Below are 12,707 nucleotides of genomic sequence, written 5' to 3'. Positions count from 1 at the left end.
CATTGCTTCCAAAAATCTTTTAAGGACTTTCCCCAGAATATTGAGCTAGTTTGTATTTCTGTGATGCTTTGTTAGTGCTGTAACATTCAATTAAAGCCTGCAACAGACCCTCCAGGTGTCCCTATTTTCCAGAGACGTCCCTGATTTAGAGAAGCCACCCTAGTTTCTGATTTGATCCTGGAATGTCCCGCTTTTCCTTAGGACCTCCCTATTTTCATTGGAGAAATGTTGGAGGGTATGGTAGGATGTCCCTATTTTCACTGGAGAAATGCTGGAAGGTATGGGGTTATCTGACCCCCAAGCCTTCTGAAGACACTTCTGTATAGGGAAGTTTTTTAAAAAATATATTTAATGTTTTATTATGTTTTGTGCTGGAGGAGACTCTTGAGAGTCCCATGGACTGCAAGAAGATCAAACGCATCCATTCTTAAGGAAATTAGCACTGAGTGCTCACTGGAAGGACAGATCGTGAAGCTGAGGCTCCAATACTTTGGCCACCTCATGAGAAGAGAAGACTCCCTGGAAAAGACCCTGATGTTGGAAAAGATTGAGGGCACAAGGAGAAGGGGATGACAGAGGACGAGATGGTTGGACAGTGCTCTCGAAGCTATATACATGAGTCTGACCAAACTGTGGGAGGCAGTGGAAGACAGGAGTGCCTGGCGTGCTCTGGTCCATGGGGTCACGAAGAGTCGGACACGACTAAACGACTAAACAACAACAACATTTGTTGGAAGCTGCCCAGAGTGACTGGGGCAACCCAGTAAGATGTGTGGGGTACAACTAGTAAAATTATCATTATGGAATGGGGCGTCCCTATTTTCATAGGAGAAATGATGGAGGGTATGCTGCAAGAGTCTGACATGTGAACGGTGGATGTGGGCAGATGGAAGAAGATATGTTTTTGTAGCCAGTAAATGCCATTTCTAGGCAAATTGTCTCAAGAACAAGCCTGATCTCCAAGCAGTTAAACGGGACATACTTAAGGGCTTATCCATATTTCTGCTTCTTGAAAGAATGGGACCGAGCGGTTTCCCCCTTCCCAAGGGAAAACCCTCTCCTAAGTGACAGATCGGAACACATGGCAAGCCGGGGAAAACCCGTTTTACTTCTAAGCACCTTAGAAATCAGGCCTGGAAATTGCATTTATTGGCTATAGAAAAAACACCCCCCCCTTCTTCCATCTGCCAACACCCACCGTTCCCACGTCAGACACTTGCTGGCTTTAACTGAAATTTCTGATGGCATTTTACTTCTTGCATTGTTCTTTCGCAGCTGCACTTCCACGTGAACGCTGCTTCTGAGGAGCTGGATTCAACATTCTAACCTTCCCTTTGTTTAAACCGATTCTGATATATTGCATTTTAATTTGATCGTGTCGTAGCCCACCTAATTGCGGAAGGGTGGGTAAGGAATAGAATGATAGTGATGATAGTAATAATAATATGAAATGATAATACATGAAATATCGTAATATGTGCCATTACGAGATTGGTTTCCTTATGACGATTAACAGTAATAATGAACGATGATGACGATTAATAATAATACAAAAAATGAACCAAAAAGTTCCTTGGAGCCACGTTAAGACCATAGATATTTGCGGGGGGGGGGAGCATCCTGGCGATGATAAAAATCATTCGGCGGGATATTGTCTCAATTCTAGCGCAACCTCCAAACGTTCGGTGAGAGCAAAGGAGAGACGCATGCGCAGCAGCGGCGGCAGCAGGAGGGCGGGGCGGGGCCCTCCGGCTGCCTCGCGATGCGGAGAAAGCAACGGTCGAGGGCGCGTGCGTTGCGCAGGCGGGGCTGCCGCCGCCGGGGCGCATGCGCCGAGGCCGGAAGATGAAGGTGGCGGTGGCCGGTTGCTGCCATGGCGCGCTTGACAAGATGTACGAGACACTCCATTTGCTGGAGCAGCGCCACGGCCAGGCGGCGCCGGATCTGCTCCTGTGCGCCGGGGACTTCCAGGCCGTGCGCAACGCGGCGGACCTGCGCTGCATGGCGGTGCCGGCCAAGTACCGCTGCTTGGGGGGCTTCGCGAGGTGAGTCGCCTGCGAAGCGGCAGCAGGATTTCGAATTCCGCGGAGGCTCCGCCCCGGAACCCATTTGAGGGAAGGGTGCCTCTGAGCACGCGCAGAGTGCAAGGTCCTTTGCGGGGTTTTTGACTGTTGGGGTGGTAGAGGAGTTGGTTAAGCATTGTGTGCGCGCGTGTAAAATATTATATAATTTGTGTTTTATGCCTTGGTAGGCTGTTAAAGCAGCTCCCGTAGGAGGAAAGGCTACAGCAGGGGAGGTTTTTCTTGGTGTGCTTTTTCACCAGGTTTTCCATATGCGAATAGCAAAGTATTAACCAAGTGTCAAGTTTTCCTGAAAGACCAGCCCTGAGAGAGGAAAGGACGTGTTCAGCTTAGTACATAACAGGATGGCAGGGCCACACCACTGACCCCAATCCCAATTTTACACAGCCTTTTCTCTCTCTACTCCTGACATCCACGGGTGAGTGTCTGCAAGAGAAGCACTACAGATCTCTGCAGGAACTGGAATCCTGATCATGCGGGGTTCCACCTTCTGTAGAAGTCAACAGGTTTGTGTAGGTTTCCTCCCTGCAAGATGTTCACACGCAACGTGTGGATGGCAGATGGAGGAAGTTGACTGGCCTTGGGGAAAGCCCCGCTGTCCTTTTCAGTCTATGCACTCCTTTTATCCATATACTGTAGTGTGTTAACTAAATCCAGCATCCCAAGTTGAGGTGAAATACGTGGCTTAGCCAGTCTTAGTTGGATTGACTGTGGAACTTAGTGGGACTTAACTTCTGACTAAACATGCTCCTGCTTCCGCTGCATGTCCTACTGACAGGTGCAATTTAACAGGTTTGCTTTATGTGTTTCATGTTAATTTGGTGATTCCTATGAGCACTTTCTTCTCAGCCGTAGATCATGTGCCATCTCCACCTCCCCAGCTGTGCATCAAAAGCAATGTATGATACAACGCGCATGCATGTACGGTAAACCTGGTTCCTCTGATCAGGAAACATGAATATGCTGATCCTTAATACCAGTGACGAAAACATTGGCTTTTGGCTGTGTTCTAGGTATTATTCTGGAGAGAAGAAGGCTCCTGTCCTGACCATCTTTATTGGGGGCAACCACGAAGCCTCCAATCACTTGCAAGAGCTACCATATGGCGGATGGGTAGCGCCAAACATCTACTACCTTGGTATTAACATTTCGCTTTCTGTTTTGATAGCCTAGGATGCACAAGCATAGGGCTGATGATTTAGATTGAAGTTCAGCTTTATAGTGGGGGACTGCTCTTCTTTCCCTCCAAAATTAGGCATGTCAGTATCTTGCAGGTGAAGTCGTATACTCTTGTTGCTGGAATGTTTTCAGTGTAAGCCTGTATAGCTGTTCTGGAAAGTTTTCAGTGTAGCAACAGCAAAATATCTAGGTCCAATTCTGTCTTTTTCCGTCCTTGTGTGGCCAGTATAGTGAGCAGCAGATTGTAGCCCAAAATACACTATTATCCCTATACACATTACAGAATGCAACCTTTTTCTTTGCTATGAAGGAAATACAGCACATTCTTGGGAATCAGTAACCACTTTATGTACTGCTCGTGGTTTTCGTGGACAGTCTTCTACTTCTTAGCCTGATCTACATATTTTTTTCCTGTTTCAGGTTACGCTGGAGTGGTAAAGTATCGCGGGGTGAGAATTGGTGGACTCTCTGGCATCTTCAAATCTCATGATTACAAAAAGGGTATGTCTAGGATGGGGTTGTGCTGCAGATTCTTGTTTTAAATCTGAATTTCATTTTCGGCTGCAGCACTTACTGCACTAGAGTGAGTTGCGTCTGTTACTGGTAGGTGATTCTGAAGCCTGGTTTTGATACAACGGGAAGCTGTGGCTAATGAATCAGGATCTGAAACCATGGTTTGATGTTTGTTTGTGTGAACTAACCACAGTTAGGTTATTGAGTTTAGATGTAGTGGGAAACTGCAGCTTATTCAAAACTGAAAGTAGGCATTTTTTAAATCTTCATTTTTGCTTGAAGGAGGGGAAAAGGGAGCATGTGGTTCCAATGCCCACCACAGCATATTTTTTAATGGAAAACCCTAGTTTACTGGTACATCTGAACAGGTCTTGATTATCCCTGTGATGTGGCAGTGCTGAAGGGAATCAATGTGGCAAAATGGATCAAGGGTTTTTCTTGGATGTAGGAAACCCAGTTTTAAATCTTTACTTGACTAAAATGCTTAGCTGGGAAACTTGGAGCAAATAGCTATTTTTTACCACGGCCTAATTCAAAGTGGTGTTGTGAGGCCCAAATGCTACTCTGATTCCTGTGTGGAAAGTATAAGATACAGATACAAGGAAAAAGGATGTGAATGTCCATTTGGTTTTCTCTGCACCAACATCTGTTGGTGACGTTCTATCTCATCTGCCTTGTGATCAGCAAAGGGCCTCATTTCAGATCCCTGCTCACCTGAGAACTGAGTTTTCACTTCAGTAAAATAGGAAAAATTGTTACTTGCCTCTTGAGGGTGTCAGAGTAAGGTTGTGTGATCTTTGTTCCATGGACGGTGCTAAAGCCAAATATCTATTGAATGAAATAGGAAGAAGTTAAATTCCTTGTTATGTTTACTTATTTAAAATATTTTTAGCCTGCCTTCTTTTGAAAGCAATCTCAAGGTGGTGTGCAGTGCATTTAATCTTAAAGCAGTAACATCAATCAGTACAATAAAATGAGGGAAAATAAAATGCATAAATAATACTATGTTAAAATTATAGTACATCTGTATTCTGTGATCAGGCTTCTAGATCTCAAGTTGTATAGGGCTTTATAAATTATCATTAGCACCTTGAAACTGGCCTTGTAGCATAGTGGTAAGCACACTTGTGCAACTCTCAAAGGAAGTTGAATATAGCACCCATTCCACAATGCTGCTGTTTCAGGGGATTGGAGCCAATTAGGAAGTCTTCCTTTTTGTCGTTGTTTTTATTCAGCTAAGTGTTTCTCAACTTGCTTAAGGTCACTTTGAGTATCCACCATACAACCAGCAAACGATAAGAAGTGTCTACCATGTAAGAAACATTGAAGTCTTCAAGCTCAAGCAGGTTAGTGTAAATCCAATTTCATATCACCTGTCTGTATGTTAAGATCTTCTTCATAGCCCTGCCCCTTCCCTTCAAGTACCTTCATCGCCATCTGAGATAAAGTGGGTGACACCACGGGGATAAGGACTGGCATCCCAGCTGCAATACACTCTCCCAAGAGATTTGTGTGGCACCGTTCTTGTTAATCTTTCTGGCACTAGGTTTTCTGCCACCAGCCTTTTAATTTTCCAGATCTTTTAATAGCCTTTAAAAGGGCTTACACCTTTTAAAAAATTGGTTTTATGTTGTTTCTAGTTATGTTATTTCTTCTTCAAGAAGAAATAACTGTTTTTTTAATTATTGTCCTGTCCCCCGCCCCGTGTTTAAAGCTGTTCTGATTTTATCTTTAAGCCATGTTAAGTTGCTCTCAGGGAATAAAGGCAGGGGAATAATAATTCATTGATGTTGCATTCAGCTGCAGAAACACCAGGCACCAGGAAGTCTCAGCGGATGCTGCCGAACTGGCTGGCTCTTTAAATAAATAAATAAATAAATAAATAAATAAATAATTTATTATTTGTACCCCGCCCATCTGGCTGGGTTTCCCCAGCCACTCTGGGCGGCTTCCATAGAAACAAAAAAAAACACTAAAATATCATACATTAAAAACTTCCCTGAACAGGGCTGCCTTAAGATGTCTTCTGAATGTCAGGTAGTTGTTTATTTCTTTGACATCTGATGGGAGGGCGTTCCACAGGGCGGGCGCCACTACCGAAAAGGCCCTCTGCCTGGTTCCCTGTAGCTTCGCTTCTCGCAATGAGGGAACCGCCAGAAGGCCCTCGGCGCTGGACCTCAGTGTCCGGGCAGAACGATGGGGGTGGAGACGCTCCTTCAGGTATACTGGGCCGAGGCCGTTTAGGGCTTTAAAGGTCAACACCAGCACTTTGAATTGTGCTCGGAAACGTACTGGGAGCCAATGTAGGTCTTTCAAGACTGGTGTTATGTGGTCTCGGCCCCCAGTCACCAGTCTAGCTGCCACATTCTGGATTAAAACAGTTAACAAAAAGAAATACTAACTATGTTGACTAGCAAAATATCATTTTTAAAATATAATCAAGATACAGTAAAACATTACTTAACAGAAGAAATCAAAAAGAAAAAACCAGTAAGTCAAAACTTAGAAGAACAATAATCTTCATTAGTCCTACTCAGAGCAGACCCATTGAAACTAATGCAGTTAAGCCCACTTAATCATTTCCCCTCTTCCCTAAAAATTAATTGACATCCTGTGATCCTATGCTGTGTTTCATTTACTCACAACAGCAGCCGTATTGTTTCATTTTGTGTTGCTTTCGTTTTGGTTTAACAGCTAAAGCAGCCTATGGATGTGTTTATGTCCCACGACTGGCCCAGAAGTATATATCATTATGGAGACAAGAAATTGCTGCTTAGGAAAAAATCCTTCTTCCGCCAAGAAGTGGAGAGTAATACGTTGGGAAGTCCTGCTGCTTCAGAGCTTCTGGAGCACTTGAAACCAACCTATTGGTTCGCTGCACACCTGCATGTGAAGTTTGCTGCCTTCATGCAGCACCAGGTAAAAGAATTGGAGCGTTTTGCTGTGCCTCTGTTGACATTTATGTGTGCAGTTGTGTTTCACCATTGTTGTTTTTAACGGAAGCTGGAGCTCCAGAGAAACGTCAGTGGAGGAAACCTGATACCTGCCAGTAGTTTCAAAATAACAAACTGCTCTGGATTGGGGGCCAGTTGTGCTCAGCTTGCACCTGGCGCTGCTTGAGAATTCTGAGAAACAAAATAAGTCATTGCAGTTTTGAAAGGTTCATTCTGTCATATTCTAAATTCTAAATGGCGTCCTGTTGTTTCCAAACGTAGACAAAAAGCTGCTGTTTGAGCTCAGGAGTTATTATGCAAAATTTGTTTATAATTTCTTAAGAGGGGTTCAAGTGCATAGGGAACATGTAAGCAAACAGCCTTCCAAAATATAGATTGCAGGGGTGGGAAAACTGCCTCTCCAGATGTTTTTGAACTACTGCCCCCATGATCACTGAATACTGGCCTTTCTGTCTGGGGCTGATAGGGAGTCCTACAGCATCCTCAGTTTCCTTGCCTGTGCTCTATTACAATCTTTTTCAAAATACCATAATTCAAATATAAGCTTATCGGGGGTTCCAGAACAGTGGTTAGGATCTTAAAAGGCTATTGATAAATTTACCTTGGTTTGTTTTGATAAGTAGCCCTTAGTGAATTCTGCTTGGAATCATAGAGCTGGACAAAACTGGAGAGCCTGCCATGTAATGATACACTTCACACTCTTTGCACTGTTGATAAAATGATAGGCAAGCAAACCTCTGGTACTTCCAGAAGGGCAGAAGACAGTTGTCTCTCTGTGAATTTGTTTTGCTGGTTTAATCCCTGGCATCTCCAACCAAAGCTTCGGGAGGCACCAGGTAAGAAAGACTTCCATCTCAGATAAAAGAGGGCTGCTGCCAGTCAGAATAGACATTGCTGGGTTAGATGAAACAGTGGTCTGACTCGCAAAAAAAGGCAGCTTCATATGCCCATGCATATAAATCGCATCAATCCTTGTTGTGTAGCAAAAAATGTTGACCTTGGTACATGTGCCATTTTTTGTTAATGTATTCCCTCCCCTACTTAATAGGCCAATGGCAGCGGGAAACAGCCAAAAGCAACAAAATTTCTGGCCCTGGATAAATGCCTGCCCCACAGAGACTTCCTACAGGTAAAACATGCTGAATTTTCTGTTTGGTATCTATTGTTATGAAGCCTAAGGCTCAGTGTATTTAGAATCTTCTGTAAAAGGGGGAGAAATGGTCATCCAGAATGACCTTCCAAGATGCTCTGTTTGACCCTTGGAACCTTCTCCCGAAGCTGCAGCCCTCGCTATCCTCCTGGAGTGTTTTTCCATAGCATGGATATGTCCTTGAACTGTGATAAAGCCTTAAGGAGGATGTCGAGTTGTGTAAGTAAATGTCTGGCTTTTGTGGCTTACAAAGTAAGAGCTGCCTCTGTTGCTTTACCTGCTTTTCTCTTGCCTTGCCCACTGGTGACATGTGCCCCCCCCCCCGAAGGTTGCCTGTGGGGGAATGTGGCCCTTGGACTACCCCTGTTTCCCAGCCTGGCTTCATGGTCCTTCCAAAAACAAGGGAGAAGTGCAGTCTGTAGCAAGGGCAGATTTATCTGAGGTGCTAGTGGCTTAAGTTCACAGCCAAGTCTTCCCTGTTATGGAGGACAAAGAGGTCTTCTTAATTTCCCAATGTTTTCTAAGATTGTAGAGATTGAACACGACCCAAGTGCATCTGACTGCCTGGAATATGACCCTGAATGGATTGCTGTTCTTAAAGCTACTAACAATCTTGTTAATGTGTCTCCAAATTCCTGGAATATGCCTGAAAACAATGGACTCCATGCAAAGTATGTAGAGTGTTGTCTGTGTATTTTTATTTATTTGCTGCTTTTTGACCCCTTATGCCTCCTCTGCCAACATCTCACCAATACAACAGAGCAGTAATGAAACAGTCAGATTAAAAACAACAACTAAGGCAACAATCCTAACCCCACTTACTTGGGAGTAAGCCCTACTGAATCCATAGGACTTCTGAGTAGATATTGATTGCACTACTCCCAACTCTCCCTTGCGCTGGATTCCTCTAGCATGCTGGGATAATTGAATCCGGCCCATTGAAGTTAGGAGGCATTACCATCCCTAGAACTCCATATATCAGTTAATGCCCTGTATGAGGAAGCACTTCCTTTTCTTTGTCCTGAAGCTGTTCAGATGTAAGGGGCAGAGAGGTGGGTATCCTTACTTGAAACTCTCTGTGTTTGGCCTCTTGTAGATGGGACTACAGTGTCACAGAAGAAGACATCAAGGCGGTTTTGGAAGAGGCGAACCACGACCTTAAGGTTCCACATAACTTCAGTACCACAGTTCCCTGTTATAACTCAAACAAATCCCAGGAGCACAGAGAACCCGTTCATCAAATCAATCCCCAGACGACTGAGTTTTGTGCCCGGTTTGGCCTCTTGGACATTAATGGCCGAATCCAACAACTGAGAGAGGAGCACGGAGATGATGATGATGATGAAGAGGAGGAGGAGGTAGACAGTACTGGATCAGCAGAGGAGCCCAGTGACTATAATACAGACGTTTCTGGCTTGTCCTCTTCTATCAACCCTGATGAAATAATACTGGATGAAGACAGCGATGATGAAGAAGAGCCAGGCAGCTGCCCAGTGGACTCGTCTGCCAACCACCCTTCTGACGTCTCAACAACTTTTTCCGACATCCGGGTCACGCCAGGTTCCATGGCTGTGTCGCCGAATGATACTGTGGAAAGTGATGAACTGGAGAAATCGAGTGAGAGAAACCAGCCAGAAGAGGTGATCCCCAGTGAAACGGCCTTGAAGCGGCTAAGTGACACAAGTGAAGAAGGAAAGGGTGGGCCAAAGAAAATTAAAAGGAGGAACCAGGCTATCTATGCTTCCAAAGATGAAGATGAGGTGGAATGAGACAACCCCTTTGTTGACACTATAGGCAGGATCTTCGATTGCTATACCTGTTCAACTTTTGGTATGGGTCTTTTTTTTGTGGGGGATGGGATTTTACAATCCTACACAGTTTTTACACTTTAATTGCAATAAGCCCTTTTTTATATTAGAGCAAATATTTTTATTGGGGAACAAATATTGATTTGGTAGAAATAACTTGTAGGTATCTGTGATCCAACGGAGGACCTGTTGTATCCCTTTTTGCAGAGGCTCACCAGACAAGGAGAAAATATTTTGCATTTTGATGGAGGTTCGGAAAAGGACCTTTTTATATATATATAATGAAGCAAGCTCAAATTGATTCAACTTCTTTGCTACTTAAGCTCACCAACCTGCCCATTGACAGCAATTAGTTCCAAATCTTGCATTCATTGGACTTTGCATCAGTGAATGTTATAAGTTCTAGCTTTCTCAGGTAGTCCCTCCTCCTTCCTGCCCTCCCAGTGTTGATGGGGAATTTGCTGCCTTCTGTATGTTGTTGGACTCCCAGTTCTCATCATCCCTGATCGTCGTCCATACTCACTGGGGCTGATGGGACTTAGTGTCCAACAACTTCTGGAAGGTCATGGATTCTCCATTCCTGGTTTTTGCTATGTTAACCATAAGAACTAATAGGCTGTCTGATGTGCATCATTTCAGCTGTCAACCACATTGAGAATGTGATCGAAATAATACTATATAAAATTGGGAAAGTACAATAATCCTATGGTGAGTTGAGCATGTAAGAAGTGAAACCACAACGTGGGGTTTATTTTAATGCCATTATTTACCAAGATGATATATAGGTCTGTAAATAAATCCTTTTGCACTACCCTAGTTTCTGGATTTTCTGTGCATGCTGTGTGAATATGCAACATAGATTTTCTTTCATGCATGTAGTGAACCATTTCAGACAGTCAGATTCTGACTAAATAAGCTGATATATGAAATGGGACTCAGCTATAAAATAACATTTTGTGTGTTTTAAGTGCATTATACGAATGTTACTCTAGATGGTGCTAGTGAGCTAATAGCAAATTCAATATATATATATTTAAATGGTAAAAAAAATTCACAGTGTTTTTTATATATGTGTAGACTCCACCTGAATTTATCTGTGTTTCCCCAGAGCAATGATTAACATATGATCTCCAATCATAGTTTCTCATTTTGTCCAAGCGAGCCAAGGAAACTGTTACCAGTTTTGGAACAAGCCATACTGTACTTGTTAAGCCACAATTTGAAGCAGATTTAATTTCTTGGTGTGTTCCAAAGCAGTTAACCATAGTTTCATCTCAATAGAGAAATTATGGTTAACTAGAGAATTGCAGCAAAGGTCAGGCGAAGAGAGCCACATATCTGAGCAAAAGGTTCAGATAGAATTGTCTGAACGTGGCCACTGTCAGTTTGAGGAGTTGTAAAATAATTTACATAACCAGATGTGCCCAGAACAGTACAGTGGTACCTCGGGTTAAGTACTTAATTCGTTCCGGAGGTCCGTTCTTAACCTGAAACTGTTCTTAACCTGAAGCACCACTTTAGGTAATGGGGCCTCCCGCTGCTGCCGTGCCACCAGAGCACGATTTCTGTTCTCATCCTGAAGCAAAGTTCTTAACCCGAGGTAATATTTCTGGGTTAGCGGAGTATGTAACCTGAAGCGTATGTAACCTGAAGCGTATATAACCTGAAGCGTATGTAACCCGAGGTACCACTGTATTCTGAAATGGAGAGTAGATAGCAAAGATAACATACTGTATTAAACCAGAATTTTGGAGAGACATTGATTCCTAGTAGTTCCAATTTGCTCCATAAGTTAGGGGAAACATTTCATGCATGCCCGAAACTGGCAACTTAGTTTCCCAGGTACAGTGGGTAATTGAATAGCTGCCATCTAAATAAGACAAATTCTAGAGGGTTAGAAATCTTTTGTAACGAGCAACCGAAAGTTTATTGTGGCACATTAAGGGGTTTATTGCGGAAGGAACTTTTGTTTGTTAGAGCCTGCTTTTCAGCAGGAGGAAGAAATATCCTTTTACATCTGTATCCAGTAGTGTTTTTATAGATATACCGTACTTTTCCGTGTATAAGACGCCCCCTATTTTGTTGGACTCAAATTTAATAAAATGGGCGGAGATGGTACAGAAGAGTTCTTGAGCTTTTCTGTGGAGGATTGCCTCAGTTGTTTTTTGGGGGGGGTTGCCGAAAATCGCTCACCCGCACACAAGCCGCAAAATCCGCCTCCTGTCCCATCGCTGGCAGAAGCTGCCAATTGCCCACCCAACTTCTGGAGCGTAGGCCAGTCAACAACACCCATTGACGCAGCAACCAATAACATGCACAATAGTTGCTGACAGCCATGGCAGGAACCAATCAAACGTCCACCCTGTGTATAAGATGACCCCCACTTTTTAGCATGATTTTTAAAGAAAAAACATAGTCTTATACACAGAAAAGTATGGTACAGTGGTGCCCCGCAAGAGGAATGCCTCGCAAGACGGAAAACTCGCTAGACGAAAGAGTTTTCCGTTTAGGAGGTGCTTCGCAAAACGAATCTCCTATGGGCTTGCTTCGCAAGACGAAAATGTCTTGCGAGTTCCTGCGGGTTTCCCCCCTTCCCCCCTTTTTCTAAGCCGCTAAGCCGCTTATCAGCTGGTCCGATAAGCCGCTAATAGCGCTAATCCGCTAATCCGTCAATGGGCTTGCTTCACAAGACGAAAAAACCGCTAGACGAAGAGAATCACAGAACGGATTCTTTTCGTCTTGCGAGGCACCACTGTATATATATAAAACAGCAACAGTGTAACTGGCCACTGGTATCCACTCTTTTAGATTACTACAAATTATTTCTGCACCGAAAGCTTGCCCCTCTTCCCATTTTATAGTCTTTCCTACTACGTGTGACTAAAAAGCCAACAGATGCAAGACGTACAACATGTGCAACTTTTTTGCATTAGTGCAAATGAATATAGATGGTTGCACAGTGACTATTCGTAACAGCGGTTTCCTTTGGACACTGACAGGGAACAGCTGCCGTAGAAAATCA

At 43.7% G+C, this 12,707-nt stretch overlaps 1 protein-coding gene across 1 annotated transcript; it reads left to right on the top strand.

The window, feature by feature from the left end:
• The first annotated feature begins 1,797 nt into the window (after positions 1–1,797).
• DBR1 (debranching RNA lariats 1) lies at positions 1,798–10,501 on the top strand. Its single transcript, XM_082231698.1, has 8 exons — positions 1,798–2,045; positions 3,095–3,219; positions 3,681–3,761; positions 5,034–5,119; positions 6,468–6,692; positions 7,776–7,856; positions 8,403–8,548; positions 8,974–10,501. The coding sequence occupies exons 1-8, from the start codon at positions 1,828–1,830 to the stop codon at positions 9,644–9,646; spliced, it is 1,635 nt and encodes a 544-aa protein (XP_082087824.1). The 5' UTR covers positions 1,798–1,827; the 3' UTR covers positions 9,647–10,501.
• Positions 10,502–12,707: the final 2,206 nt, after the last annotated feature.

This window comes from Podarcis vaucheri, assembly GCF_965113315.1.
Source record: "Podarcis vaucheri genome assembly, chromosome: 7".
In the NCBI taxonomy this organism is placed as follows: domain Eukaryota; kingdom Metazoa; phylum Chordata; class Lepidosauria; order Squamata; family Lacertidae; genus Podarcis; species Podarcis vaucheri.
This window is presented reverse-complemented; position numbering and strand designations above follow the sequence as displayed.